The sequence below is a fragment of the Phocoena phocoena genome, chromosome 3 (genome assembly GCF_963924675.1).
Source record: "Phocoena phocoena chromosome 3, mPhoPho1.1, whole genome shotgun sequence".
In the NCBI taxonomy this organism is placed as follows: Eukaryota; Metazoa; Chordata; class Mammalia; order Artiodactyla; family Phocoenidae; genus Phocoena; species Phocoena phocoena.
Window position 1 is genome coordinate 77,643,049 of NC_089221.1, and position 23,888 is coordinate 77,666,936.

Here is a 23,888-nt window from a genome sequence, read left to right on the forward strand (position 1 = left end):
CTAGTGTCTTTGTTTTTGACTTGTGGTTACTGGAGGGGATCGATGACCCCAGAGAAAAGGTGATCCTGTACTCTCAAAGATTTCAGGATGTTTTAGGTTCTAGAGACTAAAAGAGAAACTATACTGAGTGCAAAGGAAATTAGATTTTTAAAAAATCAGTGACAACATAAAGAATGCCCCCCATTATACCCTATTTGAGCATGAGAAACTATTAAACTACTTTCAGTTGAGCAACCAAGGGCCCATAATAAAAAGTTGTTCACATTCCAAAGGGCTCTTACCCTAGGCTTTTCACTGTCCTACTCAGCACCTCCTGTTTCATACCCTCAAAATAGCTCGGTTGAGAAAAGAAACAGCAACATTTTAAAGTCGGGCTAAATAAATAAATAAATAAATAAAAGGATAAACAAGAACTCTTTCAACACAGAGCACTTGTAAGAATTTTCATGTTTATGGAGAAGCAGAGCCCCAGAGTAAACTCTGGCCCTTCTCGGAATTAGTGGATTCCAGTCTTCATTTGCATTGAGGCAGTTTGAGGCCCTTTGGGGACATTCATAGCCTTTACTTCAGGGCGTTATCATGAAAGAATCTAAAGTATCCTTGCATTAGCATGATCGTTATTTTTTCAGCTGGTCTGAGGAGGTATTATTAAACATGTGGCCATAATGTGTACAGAAAAATCTCCACGTAAATAAACTAGCATTTAGCATGTAAACACAAACACCTCACTCGTAACTGGTTTCTCAAACTATCATAATAAGAACCTCAACACTTAAAAAAAAAAGCAAAAAATCCTTAAGTTTTTGGTAAAAGATGCCGAATATAGCTTGAAGTAGTAAATAATCCTTCTGAAGCGATATTAGCGAATTAGTTGCTGCGTGAACAAAGAACCCTTTCTGCACCAGGATGAATGTTGCCTTTATTTTTTTCCTCACAAGTATGATTCTAGAAAACAGCTGTACTACATGTTGACAAATGACAAAGCGGCAGACTTGCTAAAACACTTTTTGGTCAAGGCCAAGAGGGGAAAAAAAAAAAAAAATGGGGCTGCTGGAGCGGCCAGCGAGCTGGACTCCCAGGGAAGCTGGCTTCCCTCACCTTTTTTTTCCAGTCTTTAGGGAGCAGGGGCCTCACCGACCCACCCTCCCCTTTCCCCGGCTCTGGTTACAGCCTGTCGAGTTGAACAAACTTGCTGCAGGCGGATTGGCGATCGGGAACTCTCGGGCTGGGGCTTCGTATTTATTAATTTATATTCCGCGGCGCCCCGCACGCGGGCCGCTCCTTTGTACCCGGCCGCCGCCGCCGGGGCTCCGGGGCCTCAGCGGGGAGCGCGGCCCCCTCGTCCTCCCGACCCCCAAGGCCGGCACGTGCTGCTCCCGCCCGCCCGCCCGGCCCGCCCGGCCCGCCAAGGGGGCGGAGGCCCGGCTTTTCTCCTACCCTCTCTGGGCCAGAAGGAGGAGGAGCGGCGGCGGCAGCAGCAGCAGCAGCCGGAGGAGGCGACTGCTGCCCGGCCGAGGGAGCGCGGCGGAGCGGGGTTACGGCGTCCGGCAACGCTCGGCGGCCGCCGGGGAGGCGGGAGCGGCGCAGCCGGCCGGGATGTTCCCTGGCACTTCCTGACTGGCTGGCCGCGCGCACACGGCCAGACTCGCACGCCCTCGGCCCCCGTGGCTCGCTCGCTCGCTGGCTCGCGCGGGCCCGCTCTGCGTCGGCCGCGCAGCGGGGGAGGCGCGCTAGGGGGGACGCGGCCCGGCATGAGCTGATTGCGGGTGGATACGCCGCGGACGGGCTCCTAGAAGCCGTGAGGAGCCGCTTTTCTCCGAGTCGCCGCCCTGCCCTTGGATTTGAGATCATGTATGTACGCGTCGCGGTCCTGCCATTGTCTCTACCCCAGCGCGTGCCGTGCGCCCCTGGACGAGGGGCTCGTGCCCACCCCCGCCGCGCGCTGCCCCCCGCACTTCCTGTTGGGATGAAAGGGAGCCTCGCGCTGACCACGCGCCTTTTCTCCCCCTCTCCCCCGTCTCTGCCGTGTAGGTCCATTCACATCGTGGCGCTGGGAAACGAGGGGGACGCGTTTCACCAGGACAATCGGCCGTCGGGGCTCATCCGCACTTACCTGGGGAGAAGCCCGCTGGTCTCAGGGGACGAAAGCAGCTTGTTGCTGAACGCGACCAGTGCGGTCGCGCGTCCCGTGTTCACCGAGTATCAGGCCAGCGCGTTTGGGAATGTCAAGCTAGTGGTCCACGACTGTCCCGTCTGGGTAAGGGCCCGCAGCTGCTCTGTGCAGAGGCTGATGGAGCTTTCCTTTTCTTTCTCTCTTTTTTTTTTTCTCCTCCCCCTTTTTCCCGTTTCATGAATGAGGACGTCTGGGTCACCTGGGGAGAGTTTTTAAACATTGGGGGAAAATCTTTGGTCCTTCGTTTCATTGGGCAGGGGCCAGTCTAGTCAGAGAACACTCTTAGAAGGGAAAAAGCCCCAGTGGGAATGTGAAGCACTTAACGCGTACACTTCACGACTGTGGGTTGTCCCTTGGTAGACAGCTGACTGAATGTCCCAACCCCAAGGGACGAGGTCAGTAAGTTTCACCAGCAGACAGCAATGTTTTTTCATGCCTACCCTGTGGGTGATATAAAATATTAGTGTTCTAAAAATAAAGATCTCTGAAAGCTCAACACAGCAAAAATACATTTCACTGGGGCAGCTCAGAAATAGGACCCCTGGAAAGGGGGCGGGAAAGACGGACTGAGAATTAATTTTAAACGATTCTTTTATAGCACTATCCACCTTTGAAAAAATTTAATTAGTGTTTTTAATTTTAATAATGCGGGTATTCTTGATATATTTAGCCATTTCTTTTTAGTGACCTGTAAATCAGAAATATTGCTAATACTGTTTTGGGACTTGAAAAAGCTTTAAAATTTGCTATAATTGAAAGAAATCGTAATGAAGTTGATAAATGCTAGTCTAATTCTTGAGTGATAAAAGAAGAAATCTAGTCTCTAACATGTATAAATGTTTTCAGTACACAATAACATCATGTTTTGAATGTTTTCATGTAATCTTACTCGAAAGTTTCTGATTCTTTACTAGTATAAAACTTATGCTGCAGCTAAGTATTATATTTTATAACAGAAGAAAGTTTAATGTCTAAAAAAATACAGATATCATTATGTGAGATTTACATTTAAACTGCCCTTTAAGAAAACCGAATTAGGGACTATAGGGAACTAATACACCTTTCCAAAGAAATGTATAGAATGTACATAAAAACATTTCTTATGCAAATTCCCATATTACTGAAAGAAAAGATCACTTGCCCAAATAAATTTTCAGCTAAAATAAATTTAATAGGCTAAAATAAATGAAAAATGGGCTTTTTCAATAACAGGGATGCTATTAAATTCCTAATTATGACAGTGATGATGCTGATCATAGGAAGCATTGGTAGAGAACTTACTGGCTGGAGTCCATGCAAACAAATGAAACCCTTCTTTTACTTTGGTCATTTCATTGTGAAAAATCTTACAGTCTAAAAACTAATTGGTTCTACACTCAGTTGAACAAATGTTGAGTGAATAGAGTAAATAAATGTAGGGAAAATAAAATAAGCTGAATTAGGATGTTAGGATAACCTTTCTTGCTTTTTCTTTGAGCAGTGAATTCTTTCCTTTTTATGTTGTTAGTTTAGCAAAAGCAAATACTTGTGATCCCATGGATTGTAGTAAATGAAATCTTGCAAATCGATTGAAATAAGCCTTCACAGTCTGGATTTTTTTGGTCTTAAGTTTATTGTTATGTTTTATTATGTTAATCACCTTTTGTTTGGTTAGACTCTGGCCTTTTTTAAGACATTGAGTTTGTAACCAGGCACAGTTTTCTGGGTTATAGTGGTCTTCAGACATAGTAGAATACATTTGTAGAGCTACTCTTTATAAGGTGCTTTTCTTCTCTTGGTGGTAAGTAAAAGCCCGTTAGAGCTATGAAAGTTGATTGTATTCATCAGCTGGTATTTGCCATGTACTGAATCAGAATATTAAACATAGCAGAGCAGATAGAGCACAGGTTTTGATATCAAAAGGACCTGATTTCAGATCCTTACCTTGTGAGTTAGTGTCTGTGTTGCTGGGTAAAGTCACTCATCCTCTCTTAGCGTTATTTTCTCTGTGTGTAAAATAAACATAATAATCCCTGCCTCCCAGAGCTGTGCTGAAGAATAAATGAGTTAGTATGTGTAAAGTTCTTAGCATCCAGACGGGCATGTAGTAAGTAATCAATAAGCGGTAGCTACGATAATATAAAGTGTTTATCACAACTTTAGTATATCCGTGTATTGCTTAAATGAAGCAAAAGTAAAGTTTGCCCACACGTCATTCAAGATCTCCACACAAACAAAGTACATAGAGGCAGCCGTGTTAGTACTTAGTAGATGCTGTATTCAGCCTCACAACCAAGTAGAATAAAATTGTTGTTTTGCTGTAAAAATTAAGATTATTTTTCAAAAGATGAGTTCCATTCCCCAAATGTGGCTCCAAGCCTTGTGTTGCATAACTGCCTAGAGGAAATCCTGGAACTGATTTACAAGGGGTGGGAGAATTTGATTTCCTTCATATTTCTAGAAACCAGTGGAGCATTTTCTCTTTGAGACAGTTTGAGAAGAAATGTGGCATTGTTTTCTTGGAGTTAGAGTGAGATAGTTGTGCTTCTCTTCCCTAGTTTTCTTCTGTATATCCGCAGCCTCACTCTGGATCTTTGCCATATATACTTGGCACTTTTTAAATAAATGTGCTTCAAATTCATTACATGTAGCTTATTGTTTAGTATGTCTCTGAAACCCACCCTTTTTTGTTATATTATTATTTCATTTCTAGATCTTTTCCTGTTTACCAAAAATATTCCATAAAAAGCAATGAGATAATACATGCACACTTTTCTTGGGCAGGGTTTGAAGCTCTGATTTGTATTAAAAATAAAATTATTTATAGATTTATATCCTCAGTACCACAGAGTTAATGAAGCCAAAACCCATTTCCTCATGACATTTTCCCTTAAATGTCTCCTTTTTCTTTCTACACGTCTCCAGTAACTCTGGAATTTTGAACTATTTGGAATGCAGAGAGCAGTTACTTTTGATTTGTTCTCTCAGAGTTAAATGGCTGCTTGATATTGGTCCCACTTAAGTTTAGTTTGTTCATCCCATTCATCTGACTTTGTCCTCTTTCTTTATTGTATTTATATATCCTGTTGTACGTATATACTTTGAGCTTGAATACTGTAACAGATACAGCTGGAACTGAATGGGTTTTGTGGTTTGGGATTTGGAAATTAGCATAGAGCTCTGCTGGGAAGCTTTCACATTTTCTTGATCTGTGTCCCAATTCACTTCTCCCTCCTCTTACATCCTCCACTAAGTTCAAGAATTTTGCCTCTGCTGTTTATATCCCCATAGTTTGCGTTTTTATTTTTTGGTTTTTAAATCTTCCTTTAAAAAGGCTCTGTCCATCCTACTCTCAGTAAAGTATTCATATCTAAAAATTCTGCAATTCTTGTTATGCAGAATATACTTGTAGGAAATGGGCAGGTTGTGAGGGTGTAGGGAATTGGGAGAGGCTTTGCTGGGGCATGGCGGTGTACTGGTGAGAAGAAGCTCTCTGCAAAAGGGCATTGCTGTGACACTTCTCCAGTATTTTCTAACAGGATAAAAGCTCTGTCACAACTAATTGATTCAAACCCTGGTTTGGACTCATATTTCAAAGTGCAGACTTTCATAGCCCAACAGTTTTGGACTTGTTAGCCATATCTAGCTGTCTATTTTCTTAATCTAGCTTTATTACATCCTAGGAATACATACCAAAGGCCACAAGAAAGGACAAATAATGATTAATAGTTAACCAGAATGTGAGAAGGAAGCCACTTATGCATATTTAGCAATGGTATTAAGGTACATAACGATATTTTTCTTATACCACTGTTCACACAGTAACTTTGAAAAATTATTTTTAAAATATCAAGGTGCAAAGTTTTAAGGAATAGCGTCCATAATAAATTACTTTTGGCCCTAATTCTAAATATAAATATTATTAGCTGTAGTCCAAAAGTAAACATTTCAAAATTGGAAAGGTTTATCCTGAATTTTTAATTGATACGAACAAAATACATGAATTGCACATATACTCCTTACCATGTTAACATCGTCTTATAATACACACTATCTTTTTGTGGAGGCATACCCCTCCGCGCCCCTTGTTCCCCTCACATGCACACTATATATATGCAGTACTGTCGAAAGAATGGATAAACTTGAAAAATATATATGAATTTTGAGATATGGATAAAATATATGGAACTCCACAGAAGTCACAGGGTATTATCAATACAATCTAAATGACTGAACAATCCTGCGTTATCTAACTGGGTCACAGAAAATCCTCTGAAGCTTCCTTACTCACATTGATGCTCTTGCATCTAATGCATAGTGTTAATTTTTGAAACTATTAGGTGATAAAGCTATGGCATAATTTTATTTTCTTTTCTTGTATATGGTATTTTATTTATTTTTTACTTCATGTGCATAAATCTAGCATTCTGATTTTTTGTACTTAGTCCTAGTGGATTGTTTTTTTTTTTTTAACGTCTTTATTGGAGTATAATTGCTTTACAATGGTGTGTTAGTTGCTGCTTTATAACAAAGTGAATCCGCTATACATACACATATATCCCCATATCTCCTCCCTCTTGCGTCTCCCTCCTGCCCTCCCTATCCCACCCCTCTAGGTGGTCACAAAGCACCGAGCTGATCTCCCTGTGCTATGGGGCTGCTTCCCATTAGCTATCTGTTTTACATTTGGTAGTATATATAAGTCCATGACACTCTCTCACTTCGTCCCAGCTTACCCTTCCCCCTCCCCGTGTCACGTCCATTCTCTACATCTGTGTCTTTATTTTTGTCCTGCCCCTAAGTTCTTCTTTTTTTTTTTTTAGATTCCATGTATATGTGTTAGCATACAGTACTTGTTTTTCTCTTTCTGACTTACTTCACTCTGTACGACAGACTCTAGGTCCATCCACCTCACTACAGATAGCTCAATTTCGTTTCCTTTTATGGCTGAGTAATATTCCATTGTATATATGTGCCACATCTTTATTCATTCATCTGTCCATGAACACTTAGGTTGCTTCCATGTCCTGGCTGTTGTAAATAGCTCTGCAATGAACATTGTGATACATGACTCTTACGGTTTTCTCAGTAAAAAAAATGCCCAGTAGTGGGATTCCTGTGTCATATGGTAGTTCTATTTGTAGTTTTTTAAGGAACCTTCATACTGTTCTCCGTAGTGGCTGTATCAATTTACATTTCCACCAACAGTGCAAGAGGGTTCCCTTTTCTCCACACCCTCTCCAGCATTTACTGTTTGTAGATTTTTTGACGATGGCCATTCTGACTGGTGTGAGGTGATACCTCATTATATTTTTGATTTGCATTTCTCTAATGATTAGTGATGTTGAGCATTCTTTCATGTGTTTGTTGGCAATCTGTATATCTTCTTTGAAGAAATGTCTATTTAGGTCTTCTACCCATTTTTGGATTGGGTTGTTTGTTTTTTTGATATTGAGCTGCATGAGCTGCTTGTAAATTTTGGAGAATTTTTTATCCTTTGTCAGTTGCTTCATTTGCAAATATTTTCTCCCATTCAGAGGGTTGTCTTTTCATCTTGTTTATGTTTTTCTTTACTGTGCAAAAGCTTTTAAGTTTCATTAGGTCCCATTTGTTTATTTTTGGTTTTATTTCCATTTCTCTAGGAGGTGGGTCAAAAAGGATCTTACTGTGATTTATGTCATAGAGTGTTCTGCCTATGTTTTCCTCTAAGAGTTTTATAGTGTCTGACCTTACATTTAGATCTTTAATCCATTTTAAGTTTATTTTTGTGTATGATGTTAGGGAGTGTTCTAATTTCATTCTTTTACACATAGCTGTCCAGTTTTCCCAGCACCACTTATTGAAGAGGCTGTCTTTTCTCCATTGTATATTCTTGCCTCCTTTATCAAAGATAAGGTGGCCATATGTGGGTGGGTTTATCTCTGGGCTTTCGATCCTGTTCCATTGATCTATATTTCTGTTTTTATGCCAGTACCACACTGTCTTGATTACTGTAGCTTTGTAGCATAGTCTGAAGCCCGGGAACCTGATTCCTCCAGCTCCAGTTTTCTTTCTCAAGATTGCTCTGGCTATTTGGGGTCTTTTGTGTTTCCATACAATTGTGTAATTTTTTGTTCTAGTTCTGTGAAGAATGCCTTTGGTAGTTTGATAGGGATTGCATTGAATCTGTAGATTGCTTTGGGTAGTATAGTCATTTTCACACTGTTGATTCTTCCAATCCAAGAACATGGTATATCTCTTGATCTGTTTGTATCATCTTTAATTTATTTCATCAGTGTCTTATAATTTTCTGCATACAGGTCTTTTGTCTCCTTAGGTAGGTTTATTCCTAGGTATTTTATTCTTTTTGTTGCTGTGGTAAATGGGAGTGTTTCCTTAATTTCTCTTTCAGATTTTTCATCCTTAGTGTATAGGAATGCAAGAGAATTCTGTGCATTAGTTTTGTGTCCTGCTACTTTACAAAATTCATTGATTAGCTCTAATAGTTTTCTGGTAGCGTCTTTGGGATTCTTTACATAGAGTATCATGTCATCTGCAGACAGTGACAGCTTTCCTTCTTCTTTTCCAATATGGATTCCTTTTATTTCTTTTCTTCTCTGATTGCTGTGGCTAAAACTTCCAAAACTGTGTTGAATAATAGTGGTGAGAGTGGACAACCTTGTCTTGTTCCTGATCTTAGAGGAAATGGTTTCAGTTTTTCACCTCTGAGAACAATGTTGGCTGTGGATTTGTCACATATGGCCTGTATTATGTTGAGGTAAGTTCCCTCTATGCCTACTTTCTGCAGGGTTTTTATCATAAATGGGTGTTGAATTTTGTTGAAAGCTTTTTCTGCATCTATTGAGATGATCATATGGTTTTTATCCTTTAATTTGTTAATATGGTTTATCACATTGATTGATTTGCATATATTGAATAATCCTTGCATTCCTGGAATAAAAACCCCACTTGATCATGGTGTATGATCCTTTTAATGTGCTGTTGGATTCTGTTTGCTAGTGTTTTTGCACGTATGTTTATCAGTGATATTGGCCTGTAGTTTTCATTTTTTGTGACATCTTTGTCTGGTTTTGGTATCAGGGTGATGGTGGCCTCATAGAATGAGTTTGGGAGTTTTGGAAGAGTTTGAGAAGGATAGGTGTTAGCTCTTCTCTAAGTGTTTGATAGAAGTCGCCTGTGAAGCCATCTGGTCCTGGGCTTTGGTTTGTTGGGAGATTTTTAATCACAGTCTCAATTTCAGTGCTTGTGATTGGCCTGTTATATTTTCTATTTCTTCTTGGTTCAGTCTTGGAAGGTTGTGGTTTTCTAAGAATTTGTCCATTTCTTTTTTTTTTTCAATACGTCTTTCTTTTTTTTTTTCAATACGTGGGCCTCTCACTGTTGTGGCCTCTCCCGTTGCGGAGCATAGGCTCCGGTCGCACAGGCTCAGTGGCCATGGCTCATGGGCCCAGCCGCTCCACGGCATGTGGGATCCTCCCAGTCCCCTGCATCGGCAGGCGGACTCTCAACCACTGCGCCACCAGGGAAGCCCCTGTCCGTTTCTTACAGGGTGTCCATTTTATTGGCATATAGCTGCTTGTAGTAATCTTTCATGATCCTTTGTATTTCTGCAGTGTCAGTTGTTACTTTTTCATTTCTAATTGTATTGATTTGAGTCTTCTCCCATTTTTTCTTGATGAGTCTGGCTAATGTTTTGTGGCATAATTTTAAAACAAAGTGTTCATTTTTAAGTACAGGTGTTGAAAGAGGTTGCTTATTTCATCAGAGTCTCAGGAATTCTCTAGATTCTGTTTTATCACTACATAGTTGTCCAGGCTAAATGAATAAATTAAAAAATATAAAGACTTGATAGACTTCAAATGTTTTTTTTTTTTTTTTGCGGTACGCGGGCCTCTCACTGCTGTGGCCTCTCCCGTTGCGGAGCACAGGCTCCGGACGCACAGGCTCAGCGGCCATGGCTCACGGGCCCAGCCGCTCCGCGGCATGTGGGATCCTCCCGGACCGGGGCACGAACCTGCGTCCCCTGCATCGGCAGGCGGACTCTCAACCACTGCGCCACCAGGGAAGCCCTCAAATGTTTTAAATTTTACGTAGTTACTTTTTTAAAAATAAATTTTTAAAATGAATTCCAAAAATTAAAATATAGTAAAAAAGTTAATCTAGTATGTTACAGTTTATTTCATGATGGATTTGAAGATAAGCAGACTAAAGATTGCTCTTTACATTTTGGTTTAGGACATTTTTGACAGTGATTGGTACACCTCTCGAAATCTAATTGGAGGTGCTGACATCATTGTGATCAAATACAACGTAAATGACAAGTTTTCATTTCACGAAGTGAAGGATAATTATATTCCAGTGATAAAAAGAGCATTAAATTCGGTTCCAGTAATCATTGCCGCTGTTGGTACAAGACAAAATGGTAAGTATTTCATTTTTCTTTTATATGAGAGTGCAGGTACCATGTTAATTTTGAATAGCATTAAGCTTATTAATGATTAGTACAGTTTTTTTTTTTTGAAAGCAAAATGACTGGGTTTAAATGCAGTCTGTTATCTCTTCATCATTGGATATGATAATGGGACATCAAAGGAAAGTATCACAAACTACTGCTGTGATTCTGATGGGTACAAGTTTGTCTTTTAAACTGCTGTTCTACAGAAGTGAAGGAAGTCAGTAATTGTGTTCTTTTTGATATAGGAGAGGTATTAGGCTGACCCTGAGCCCTGGAAAACTCTTTTTGACAATCTAAGGGACTATTCAGTTGGGAAGGACAGATTGTTCCCATAAGGATGTGGGATTGGGAGCAGCATTTTTAGGTAGGTAGCAATGAGTGAGCTGAATACACTGACACCACCACCTAAGAGAGAGGATTGTTGACTCCGTAGCTGATGGGTTAATTTGGTTCAGTCAATTTCAGTAGTTGCTTCTGTGCATACTGTTGGCAGATATCTCAGGGTCAACTCAGAATCCACTTTGAATTGGTGGTATTTTATAGTTCTTAGTGGTTATTTCCTCAGTGAATGTGTCTTAAAATTTCATTTTTACTCATTTTTTCATTTTTATTGAAGTATAGCAAAATAAAGGACATTAGACTTCACTAATTTTAGAGCACAGTTTAATGCGTTTTTGCACATATATACAGCTATGCAACCATCACATATCTCAAGATCTAGAACATTTGCCTCACTCCAGAAGCCTCTCATGCCTCTTCCCAGTTGATAACACCCCTCCCCAGAGATAATTGCTATTCTGACTTCATAGATTAGATTCTGACAACATAGATTAGTTTTATCTATTCTTGACCTTCATACAGATGGAATTATACAGTATGTAGTGTCTTGTGTTGGCCTAATTTCATTTAGCGTGATACTTTGGAGATTCATCCATGCTGAACTTATCTGTAATACATTCTTTTTATTGCTGTGTATTATTCCATTATATGAATACGCCGTGATTTCTTTCTTTCTTTCTTTCCTTTAATTAATTAATTTATTTTTATTTTTGGCTGCATTGGGTCTTTGTTGCTGTGCGTGGGCTTTCTCTAGTTGTGGAGAGTGGGGGCTACTCTTCATTGCGGTGTGTGGGCTTCTCATTATGGTGGCTTCTCTTGTTGTGGAGCACAGGCTCTAGGTGCATGGGCTTCAGTAGTTGTGACATGAGGGCTTCAGTAGTTTGTGGCTCGTGAGCTCTAGAGCACAGGCTCAGTAGTTGTGGTGCATGGGCTTAGTTGCTCCATGGCATGTGGGATCTTCCCAGACCAGGGCTCGAACCCGTGTCCCCTGCATTGGCAGGCAGATTCTTAATCACTGTGCCACCAGGGAAGTCCCCCGTGATTTATTTCTGTATTCTACTTTTAGTGATGCTTAGGTAGTTTCCTAGGAGTAGGATTGTTGGGTCATGTGGTAGGTATGTGTCTAGCATTAGTAGATATGAATAAAGCAGGCCTGACCCTTCTTTGACCGTATGTCCCCTCTACTTCCCTAACTTTCTTTTTATTGCTGGTCATGATTCTTGAACAAGTCGTCCATACTTCCTGAGTGCACTTCCTGACTTCCCATTCATTCTTCAGTCCACTACAGTCTGACTTTGACTTTCACAATTACACTGGGTTGGTTTTCACTCGGGGCTGCCAGTTATATGCCTATTGCCAAATTTAATTTACATTTTAATAACAATCCTCCCTTTGAAATTATTCAAATACACCTCTCCCTCCACTTAATAAAGCTACTCTTTCTTTCCTGTTTGTCCTAATTCTCTTTCTTCTTTCCTGGCACCCTCATCCTCCTCCCTTACACACATATACCAAATCAACACATCCAGTAGTTGTTGCCCAGGGTCCCATCCTTTAGCTTCACCTCTTGCTATTTACTGTGACCATGGACCTGCTAATCTGTTGCCCTAGCTTCCCCTGTATAGACACTGGTGATTACCCAGACTGTTTTTCTGGCTCCAGTCTCTCTCCTGACCCATGTCTCCACAGACATCTTCCTCTTTCTACTGAGTTCCCTGTCTTGGTGAATGATGCCAAACCTATCCATTCACCTAAACTAGAATCGTCCAACCCAACTTCTGTTCCTATTCCCCATATCCAGTTGACTAAGAAGCTCTTTTGATTTTATATTTTAAATTAACCTCAAATTCATTGCTTTCTTGGACCCAAACCAAGAATCATACCCCTAGACATATAAACAGTAATATGTATAAAATAGATAACTAATAAGAGCCTGCTGTATAAAAAATAAATAAAATTCAAAAATTCAAAAAAAAATTCATTGCTTTCTCATCATCTTCACTGGATTTCAGTTCCTAGTCATTTAATTATCTCTCATAATGACCTTCATTTTGGTCTAAAGAGGCAGTTCCAGATTTGCAGGATCTGAAACTTACACAATTTTAGAGGTCCTTTGTAAGAAAAAAAACTACAAAATTACAGATACATATATGTATACAAATGAATATTTATTTAGAATGTGAAAAGAAAGCACAAGAAATTACAACTCCGAAAAAGCTGTCAAATACCACAGACATTAAAAAAAGTTTCTATTGTTTAAAAACCTGGGCCTCCCTGGTGGCACAGTGGTTAAGCATCCACCTGCCAATGCAAGGGACACGGATTTGAGCCCTGGTCTGGGGAGATCCCACATATCACGGAGCAACTAAGCCCGTGGGCCACAACTACTGAGCCTGCACTCTAGAGCCCGTGAGCCACAGCTACTGAGGCCACAAACCACAACTACTGAAGCCTGCGCACCTAGAGCCCGTGCTCTGCAACAAGAGAAGCCACGGCAATGAGAAGCCCGTGCACTGCAATGAAGAGTAGCCCCCGCTTGCCACAACTAGAGAAAGCCCACACGCAGCAACTAAGACCCAATGCAGCCATAAATAAATAAATAAATAAAACAATTAAAAGAACGAAAAGAACCTGACACTTCTTTAACTTTTCTTATGTTTTTTGTGCTCACAGTCTTTGCAGTTCTTCACATGATAACCACTTTTTGAGATTTTCTATAGGGAGAAGAGAATGATAGTTTTTCTTCCAGCGTATTTCTTCACTCTCCACATCTTTGTGATGCTGGGCACTTCGGTTTTTGTTGTGTTTGTCTTTCAGCTCTGCCTCTTTGTGTCGTGACGCCAAATTAGTCTGCACAGTGGGTGGAAGAAGCATTCCTGCAGGCCATTCATGTACCAAGACAGCTCGCAAACACTTACAAGGAAGTGACTACAAACCACAAATAATATCTCGCTAAACCTAAATTTAAATTCCCCTTAGCAGGATCCTAAAAATGTCCATGGCTACTCCAGAGCTGCCTGATGCAAGGTGAAGTGAGCTGGACTGGAGAGAGACTTATGTCTTAACCAGACATAGTCAGAATATCTTATTTTGCAGATTTTACAAAAGCATACGTCATGTGAAAGGATCTAATGCCTAGGTTTCTCCCAAGGCTTTGGAAACAGCCCACAAGGAAGGGCCTTGAAACTTAGGCTTCCTGGTAAATCAGCCTCTGGCCTCCTTTTCCTGCTTGGCTTCTTTCTGAAATGAATCCTCTCAGAATAATCATTCTAGAATATGTCAGACCATGGTACTCAATTCTTTAAAATCTTGAGAAACTTTCTTCTTTTTTTTTTTCTAACTTTTATTTGCAAAATTTCAAATCTAAGAAACTTGATAAGAATAGGACAGTGAACTCCAGAAATTACAAATACAAACACACACACACACACACACACACACACACACACACACTTTGTTTTGTTTGAACCATTTAAGAGTAAATTGTAAACATTATGGGATTTCTTCAATCCTGATTAATTAAGCATGTCTCATCAAAGAACAGAGCCATTTTCCTATTAACCGTAATGCAATCATCACTCAAGAAATATACTATTACCTGTTATACTATTATTTAAAATATAACCCATATTCACATTTTTCCACGTATTCCAAAGCTGGTTTTATTGTTTTTTGTTCTTTTAATCCAGGATGAAATTAAGAACTATGCATTGCATTTAGTTGTCAAGTCTCCCTGGTCTCTTTTAATTCAGAACAGTTCCCAATCACCCAGCCTTTTTTTGGGGGGTGGGGTATCTTTCTTGACATTTTTAAAGAATCCAAGCCCATTATTTTGCATGATTCCTTCAGTTGTGATAACTGTGGTTACAAAACAGTGATTTCTTATCATTCCTTCTACACTTATTAGTTGGCATTCTTCTGTAAATAGGGCTTTCCCTTTTCTCTGCTCCCACATCTTTCTTTAAGAGTCACTATGATTCATGGTGTTTTTTTTTTTTGCGGTACACGGGCCTCTCACTGTTGTGGCCTCTTCCATTGCGGAGCACAGGCTCCGGACGTGCAGGCTCAGCGGCCATGGCTCACGGGCCCAGCCGCTCTGCGGCATGTGGGATCTTCCCGGACCGGGGCACGAACCCGTGTCCCCTGCATCAGCAGGCGGACTCTCAACCACTGCACCACCAGGGAAGCCCCCATGGGTTTGTTTTTTAAATTCAGTATTTTATAATCCACTCTTCTCATTATTCTTTCTGATACTCCAGTTACCCCAAATTTGCCTAGAGGGAGCCTCTTCATGCTCTCTCCAATTAATTTGAGTCCTTCCTTGCTTTCTGGCACAGATGTTCCAGGCTTATCTTAGGCTTGGCCTGCTCTAGGACCCATGGGCCTCTCTACTTCTGCTGGGGTCCTCCAGCTAACCTCCACTCATTTGCCCTTGGTCTCCTCCTCGACCCCCTTCGTGAGGCAATGAGCACTTACATGTTGCTGCAGTGCATGAGGTCCCACCTGTCCTCCAAGCCTCAGCATCCCTCCTTGGTCGTCCTGTGCATACTGCCTGCAGCCCCTCAGGTGTTCCTAGTTTCTGGGCTGATGAGAGTCTCTCCTAATGTTTGAATGTTGCTGCATGTGCACACCTCCCTTCCTCCTCTCTCTTTCTCCCTCCCCCATCCCTTGCTTCCTTCCTTCCTTTCTCCTTCCAACCTCTTCCCCCTCCCCCTCATTATTTCATGATTTGGCAGGGAGAGGAGATTGCAGTGTGGGCTTAGCTTGCTCTCTTGAAAGTGGAAGCGATGTCTTCCCTTTTTTCTCACCTTCAGGCCTCTCAGCATGTGCTATACTGTGTCATGCTCCGAGTGGACTGGCCCTCTGCACAACGCCTGTCATATCTGCATAGCGAATTCATCCTTACCCTTTAAATCGTTGCCTCTTCTGTGAAGCCTTTCACAATCCCCCAGGCAGAGTTAATTTCTTCTCCTCTGTTCCTATGGTGATTTTGTACACCTTTATTTTAGTTTTTTTTTTTTTGGCTGCGTTGGGTCTTCGTTGCTTCACGTGGGCTCTAGTTGTGGCGAGTGGGGGCTACTCTTCGTTGTGGTGCTCGGACTTTGCATTCGGTGCCTTCTCTTGTTGCGGAGCTCAGGCTCTAGGTGCATGGACTTCAGTAGTTGTGGCGCGTGGGCTCAGTAGTTGTGGCTCATGGGCTCTAGAGGGCAGGCTCAGTAGTTGTGGCGCACGGGCTTAGTTGCTCCGCAGCTTGTAGGATCTTACAGGACCAGGGCTCGAACCCATGTCCCCTGCATTGGCAGGCAGATTCTTAACCACTGCACCACCAAGCAAGCCCCAGTACTTATAATTATCTGCAGTCGTATCTGTCTTGGCTCAGTTGACCATGAGTTTCATTTATCTGTGTATCTTTATATCCCCGCTATTTGAGGTGTGGTAGGTGCTCAATTTGTTCAGTGAGTGAATGAATGGCTTTATGAATGATATACAGAAGTGAAAAGATCATTTTCACTAACAGGATGAAATTAATTGACCTTGTAAGATGTGATTACAAAGTCATTACAAAGCTAAATCTGTCTCTTCAACTCAAGGACACGTATCGCTCCTCCGTCCTCCACTCCCTTGCAGTCTGTGGAACTGTGCTAGGTGTTCTGGTAACTCCTCTCTCCAGCTCCTTTAAGAACAACTTCGGCAAACACAATCAGTCTCATCTCTTTCCTTTGTTATACGTGTTTTGACAAGCTTGACTGTGTGTGTGTCTTCATAATACTTGGCTCTGAATAAATTTTTGGCTTTTACTAAATATTGAATCTATCTTTAGAGTAGAAATTTTTCTCCAGACTTGACAAAGGTGTATTCATAGCCTTAAGTTCCTGAAAGCGGGCATCCTATCTTTTCTTTTTGGAGCTCTGACGGTGCCTAGTACATTGCAAGGCTGGAATTCCTCAAAGGATTTCTAAGAATCTCAAGCACTGGCAAGATTGTAAGAATCACCCTATAGGTTCTCAAATCCATTGCTTTGAAAGAGATGCCATTCATTTTAATTCCAGAGTTACATTGTGTTTGCTTTTAAAAATAATAGACATTTTGTGATAACACCTTGAAAGATAATATATAAGAAAAAAAATAAAAGACTACAGTGTTAACTAGAAGAATAACACTGATTCTGAAGTTCCAGGACTCTGAGGTAGGCTCCTAGGAGTGAGTCCTGAAGAAGGCACCACAATTTTAGATTATATTGGGTCTTCTCATTGTTCCTGATGAAATGCTAAATGTAGGTTAATTCAATCCATAATGTTTTATTGATTCTCCTACCTAATATGTAATGACTAGGCATTTTTCCTTTTGGGTGCAAGTGAACAAAAAAAAAATGTCTTCTGTGACATAGAGGAGATATAATGATTGGATATAAGGAGGCACTTTCTAGGTTGGTACGATGCTTGTGGCTACACACAATGGAAAACCCCGCTCAGCTGGGTTAAACCTGACACTAGCGGGATTTTCCCTGAAACCAAGTTTATTTCCTAGCCATTATTTTACATTATGCTCTCTTAATCTTTCACTCAGCACACTGCTGACTTTACTTTTGTCCAGAAATAAAGTTTAATAAGATGATCTGCCTACCCACCCCATTCCATCAGCATAAGGAGAGCTTTGTAGTCATAAGAAGATCTCTGTCTTCAGAAAATCAAAGGCGCTGTTTATGGAGGCTTTGTAAAGAATGTGAAATACCAATGTGTTATTTTTCAAGATAGGCTAAATTGTGTTGGTAACTTTATTTGTTCCGAACCAAAAATGATCTTAGGAAAAGTAAATGCAAGAACTCAGATGAGGATTTGTTGTATAATTTAGAGAAACCAAGGCTTCATTTTTAAATCACCACATCTTTGGCATTAATAATTTTTTCCTCAAACTAAATTTTTATCTTATCTTTTGATGGCTCCTTATCAGGTAGAGCAAGTAACAGTTGTATTGTTTCTCCGTCTCTAACACACAAGGAGAGTTGGACAAGTCAGTTAACCTCTCTGAGCTTCAGCTTCCTCCTCTGCAAAATGAGGATGTGAATACATGGTTTCTGAGCTCAAAATGCTTTCAGTGAAGCTAAATTATCTAAGTCGTATGTGTATGTGCACACGTGCATGTTACATGTGTAGTATGCACGTGCACTGAATATCCTTAGCGTGCACACCATGTGTACATACATTTGCTCCATCTCTATGCAGTTCATTGGTAGGACATTTGTTGTGTAGGCTGTGGTGGGGAGTAGCCTAAATGCCCTTTCAGGACCACTGTACTTACTCCCTCAGTTACCTGGTCTTTAGGCCGCTGATGGTGAACAGCTGAGTCCCTTTCCAGGCATTATCCCTGGGCTGATAGAAGCCGCTTGCCCAAGGTTTTGCTCCCTCCACAGGGCAGCCTTCCTTTAATTACTGGCTGATGTAGGGATACAAAGGCCCAGCTTTGTATGGAGAACCACTCTAAAGGGCCATCAAAGCTCCAGAGGCCCCTGCCAAATGGCTCAGGTCTCTGTTGCAACAGCATTGCAGTTCAAATTCTTCCTCTGCCCAGACCTGCTTCCTACACCCTTGAGAAATGACGTTCTCAAGATTACCCCCCAGTAAACCTCCAGCACATCAGTCTCCATCTCAGAGTCTGCTTCTCAGGGAGGCCAGCCTACAACAACATGCTCTTTTAGAAACGGATTTACCCCCTTTTGACTTGGCTGCCTTTTGACCAATGACATATCTGATAATGTAGCATGAAACAAAACAAAGCTGGCTGACGGATATGGAGTTGAACATACATTTTTAGCATTATGAAAGTGTGTCCTTAGAGATGGGTTGGTGTACAACCTCCCCAGCCATAGATCTGTACGTGGTACAGCCATGACTCTTGGGACAGTTCACATTTTGAGTAATTACTTTTTATTCCTTCAGTTTTTAATTTTTTTAATTTTGAAGCAGAAGATAAAAAGTGACTGGATTTGATCTCTGCAGTCAAATGCTTTAGAGTTCAATAATTGAAATGTGTGGATGAATAAGAATGTACTTCATATGAAATTTACAAAGACTGGCAATTTTGCAGCTTTAGAGGTTGAGGTCAAGTTGAGGATTCTATTAAAATAAAAGTATAAGATCTATTCAAACTTAGTGAATATATTTAAAGTTTATTATAAAAAAAAAGCACCAATCCATGGTTTCTGTGGGCAGTCAGGTTGTTGATTTTGTATTGATATTCAGGATGTCAAGGTTGTATAAAAGGAAGCAGGCCTGGCATTACCGTCTGATTGGTCTAATTACTATAATAGCCTTGGTAATATTCATTCGCCTATTTAAAAATTCTTCTGTTTTCTAAGGTCCTATTCATTCTTCTTGCATTTAAAGCTTGTTTATTTTAGGGACCTTGCTGTTATCACTGACACTTCTTATTCAGAGTCTAGTGAATAGTGGATATATTAAATGGCCCTGAAGTGTGATTCTGGCATGAGCTCTTAATTTGCTGTTTAATGTCCAGGTTGTCTAGGTACATCTTTTCATGTTTAATTTCAAAAGCCTTTGTTCCTCATATTCATTTTCTCAGAAGAGTTACCTTGCACATGCCCACTGTGTACCTCAGACAGAGGGAGCTGTGTCAGTACAACGGAAGGGATCCAACTTGCTAAAGAACTAGGAGCCACCTATCTGGAACTACACAGCCTTGATGACTTCTACATAGGAAAATATTTTGGAGGAGTGGTAAGTGGAAATTCCAGTCACATAAATTAGAGTCATTTGTCAGGTTGGCTCTTTAGCTGTTTTCCATAGCATCAATTAGAACTTTAGTTTTAAAAGCAGAATTCGTGTTTAACCTTGTGAAATAAAACGGGAGCAAATACAAAAAAGGTTTTGTCAGAGTAAAACTCTCTAAGTTTACTTCTCTCTCCAAATGAAACATTTTCTGTTGTCTAACATAATTTGAATTTTCCATTTGATGACACTTTACACAGACCCGTGATGTCTGTTTAGCAACTGACATTTTGTCACTTTTAGTGAAAAGATTTAGTAATCTTTACACAGCTTGATGAGCCTGGCGACCTGAACCAGCAGGGCCTGGAAGTTCTCCTTCATTTCTGTCTACTACTTGAGAAGAATGATTTTTCTTCACTATGTGTGTGCTTCGGCAAGGTTTCACATACTCCTGATTTTGCTGTAGCTCAAAAAATATCCAGAGGAACTACTTGTACAAATGGCTTCTTGTTGGACAGGTAGTAGGGAGCCAGGGTCTGTTGCTCTGTTGCAGAGGCATCCATTGGGTCCTGCAGGCATTTTGAGGCCCACCTTAGCCCGCAGCGCCTACCCTACGACACTAGGACTGCGTGGCCCTTGGAGAATACCTGTGGAGTTGTATCATTTAAGCACTACTGACTTTGGAACTCTCTTTCCAACCCTCTAAGGAGTGACTCCTTTCAACAGACAAATCTAGTAAACATCGACAAGAGACTTAAACCAAAGTAAACCCTACATTAAGCGGGAGCACTTTGGATTCTCCATCAGTTCCCGAGCTCTTCATCAAGTACTTTATCCAGTATGCCAGACTATTCATTGTATATATTCATGTCGAAATGTTGAGGTTTCTACAGATGACCAGAGAAATTTCATTTGTTCTAGAGTTACTCAACTCCAAATAAGAACCAAAGATAAAATAAGAACCCAACGTAATAGTTCTGATTTCTGTCAAATATAAATGGCTATTATTCATTCAGTAATGTAAAGAAACAATAATACAGCATTAAGGAAGATACACTCACAATTGATGTTATCAATGACTGTGAGAATCTTCTGTCTTATTTGTTTAGTGATGAGCAGTGGGTAGAAAGGTAAAGAGGGGTGAAATATAATTTTTCTGTCAAGCTGATTATATTGTGGTGGCTTAAAAAAATCCTAGTTCTAAGAATTTTACATTTCCCTGAAATTCCTAGGGAGTTGTGGGTGTGTTGGGGAAGATAGTCTGGTTTCATTTGTTGGAGAAGATGGAGCTCTTGGGGGCCTTTGGTCTCCGGGTTCCCCTTTCCAGGTTCCTGACCCTGAACTTCTCAGGATTGCTCTTCCCATTTCCCAACTCCCACTTTCTCTTCTTTTCTCTCATTGTTTCTCTTTGTTCCTAACACCTAGTGTTGGAGGCATGATGAGAATTGAAGATATGGTCGAACTCAGGAGAAAAACTTGGCGGTTTCTTTTTTCGCTAACTCAAGACTTAATGAGAATATGAAAATAAGATGAGAAAGATCTCGTTTTAGACTCTTGAATAGTAAAGTACAGCTGGGATCTTGAGTGTAAGAAACAATGGTGTTTGCAGGAATATGGATGGAGTGATAATGTCAGAGTGAAAGGAGCATTTTATTATCTTGTGTTTAAGAGTCGGGGAGGAAGAGCTGTGCAGTGTTAGCCTCAGACCTGGGCAAGGGTGGCATGTGCCGTGGAGCTCTAGAAAGCCTTATCTGGTCCTCCTCCAGTTGCACCCCTTCCCATAGGGCACGAGTTGATGGAGCCATGGGGATGTGCCCACTACAGCTAGTAGCTCCCTTCCTGACCTGCATCATCCATGTGGTAGCCACTAGCCACATGTGGCTGTTTATATTTAAATTAATTAAAAAATAATTCAGTTCCTCAGGTGAACTATCTACATTTCAGGTACTCTATAGCTACATGTAGCTAGTGGCTACTGTTCCGATGATTAGCACCAATGTTATAGGACATTTCCATCAAAACAAAGCAGAGAGTTCTGTGGAACAGTGCTGTAACCATGCTTCCAAACCCAGGACCCCAGAATTCTCTGACCAGCTGGCTCTGAATCTATTTCCCAGATCTGTACAAGCCTCTTTCCTGGGTCTGTCCTCTTGAAGGTAGACTGCATGGCTGGTGTTTGCACCCCTAGTCCTGAATGGTGGCTGAGGGGTGACTGCATATGAGGAGTTGGGGAGGGGACAGTGGATGGAGCTTGGTTGTATAGGTGTGGATGTCCGCCTGTATGCACCAGCCTCCTCAGGTGAGCAGGTGTATGTTGGAGGAGGGGGAGAGAAGAGGAGGGGTGGTTTTCGGTCCCAGGAGTTAGGGGCCAGCTCTCCCTATGCTGCATGAAACTCCGGGGACTCTAAGAATTTAAATCTGAGCCTGGCTTTACAGGCTTTAATGATGACATACTGGTCAAAGCAGGAGGATAGAATATATTTTACATAACAGTTTATTTTCTTGATTTACAATGCTTAAATGTTTAGGTATGTGGACCTCCATTTGTACTTTTGCCCCAGGCCTCATATGCCTAGAGCTATGTAAGTGCATGTGGTTAAGATATTTAATTTATAAAATAAATGATGTATTTCAAAGTAACTTACTCAGGAAAAAAAGTAGAGTGCGTGTGAACTTTCCTAGTCGATATGGGTATATGTAGCATAGAGCCAGATCTGTTCTTGCCTTGAATTTCTCTAGTATTAGTTGCTGTGGTTGCCCACAAGATGGTTATTGGCAGTCACACAGTTGTACTGCTTGGCTTTCTTGATTATTCAAGAGAAAATACAGTTCCTGCTTGATTGATAGTTTATTTATGTTTAGACAAGGCACAATCTGTTCTACTTGAAAGATTTTTGTCTTTTTTTAATAAAACAAATTGTTTAAAAGTGTCTGCTAAAGCATACATGTAGTTGGTACTGGCATTAAAAACACTTGGCAGATGTGGTTTGGGGTACAAATAATCACGTCAGATACATCATTTCGTTGAAGCTTTAATTAAAATTTGATTCATGTTTTAGTTGGAGTATTTTATGATTCAAGCTTTAAATCAGAAGACAAGTGAAAAAATGAAGAAAAGGAAAATGAGCAACTCGTTTCACGGAATTAGACCACCTCAGCTTGAACAACCAGGTGCATTTATTAGCCAATGTCTAGACATTCAGTTGATATTTATTGTAGATCATTTCACAAGTCATAGCAGTTGTTCTCAATTTTGACTGTGTTCGGGACTCGTTTGGCATTTCGATTCAGTAAATCTGGGATGGAGCCTGAATCTGATTTTTAAATAAGCTTCCCAGATGATTCAGAAGCAGGTGGTACCTGGACCACATTTTGAGGACTGTTGTCTTGAAAACTTGAGCCTGTGTATTCTTAAAAATAGTGTGTGTGGTAGAGAGCTGTTCTAGATTATAGTCTAATGAGAAATAACCAAATGTAATGCATGAAACTTGAGTGGATCCTGGTTCAATAAAAACATCTAAAAGATGTTCTTGGGACAGTTGGGTAAAATTTCAATATGGACAGGAACTTAGATGATATTATGGAATTACTGTTAATTTTCTTATGTACAATAATAGTATGTGGTTAATAGAGGAATGTCCTTATTTTTAGGAGATAAATGTGAAAGTATTTAGAACTGAACTATCCTGATGATTACAACTTACTTTTAAATGGTTCGTGAGTGAGAGAGGGAGAGAGAAAATCTAGAGATAAAGCCAAAAATGACAAAATATTAATAATTATAGAATTTAAGGGCAAGATATATGTGTGCTCATTGTATCATTCTTTCAACCTTTTTGTGTGTTTGAAAATGTTCATAATACAAGGTTAGAAGACAATAGTTAAAAATAAATGAAATTACATCAACTGCTATCAGAATTTTTTTTTTGTTTTGCGGTACGCGGGCCTCTCACTGCTGTGGCCTCTCCCGCTGCGGAGCACAGGCGCCGGACGGCGCAGGCTCAGCGGCCAGGGCTCACGGGCCCAGCCGCTCCGCGGCATGTGGGGTCCTCCCAGACCGGGGCTCGAACCCGAATCCCCTGCATTGGCAGGCGGACTCTCAACCACTGCGCCACGAGGGAAGCCCTGTTATCAGAATTTATTGCATAATTTTGTGATAGCAATGGTAGACTAGTACTCTATTCAGGTCAATTAATTATGGATATTATTTTTAAAA

General features: G+C 40.8%; 1 protein-coding gene across 1 annotated transcript in view; it reads left to right on the forward strand.

Moving 5' to 3' along the window:
- Positions 1–1,434: 1,434 nt before the first annotated feature.
- RHOBTB3 (Rho related BTB domain containing 3) overlaps positions 1,435–23,888 on the forward strand; it is a 32,644-nt gene continuing 10,190 nt past the window's right edge. The window contains exons 1-5 of the mRNA XM_065874783.1: positions 1,435–1,851; positions 2,032–2,257; positions 10,388–10,574; positions 19,527–19,681; positions 22,732–22,843. Of these exons, the coding sequence (XP_065730855.1) occupies positions 1,850–1,851; positions 2,032–2,257; positions 10,388–10,574; positions 19,527–19,681; positions 22,732–22,843 (682 nt within the window). The 5' untranslated portion in view covers positions 1,435–1,849. The remainder of the gene's footprint in view (positions 1,852–2,031; positions 2,258–10,387; positions 10,575–19,526; positions 19,682–22,731; positions 22,844–23,888) is intronic.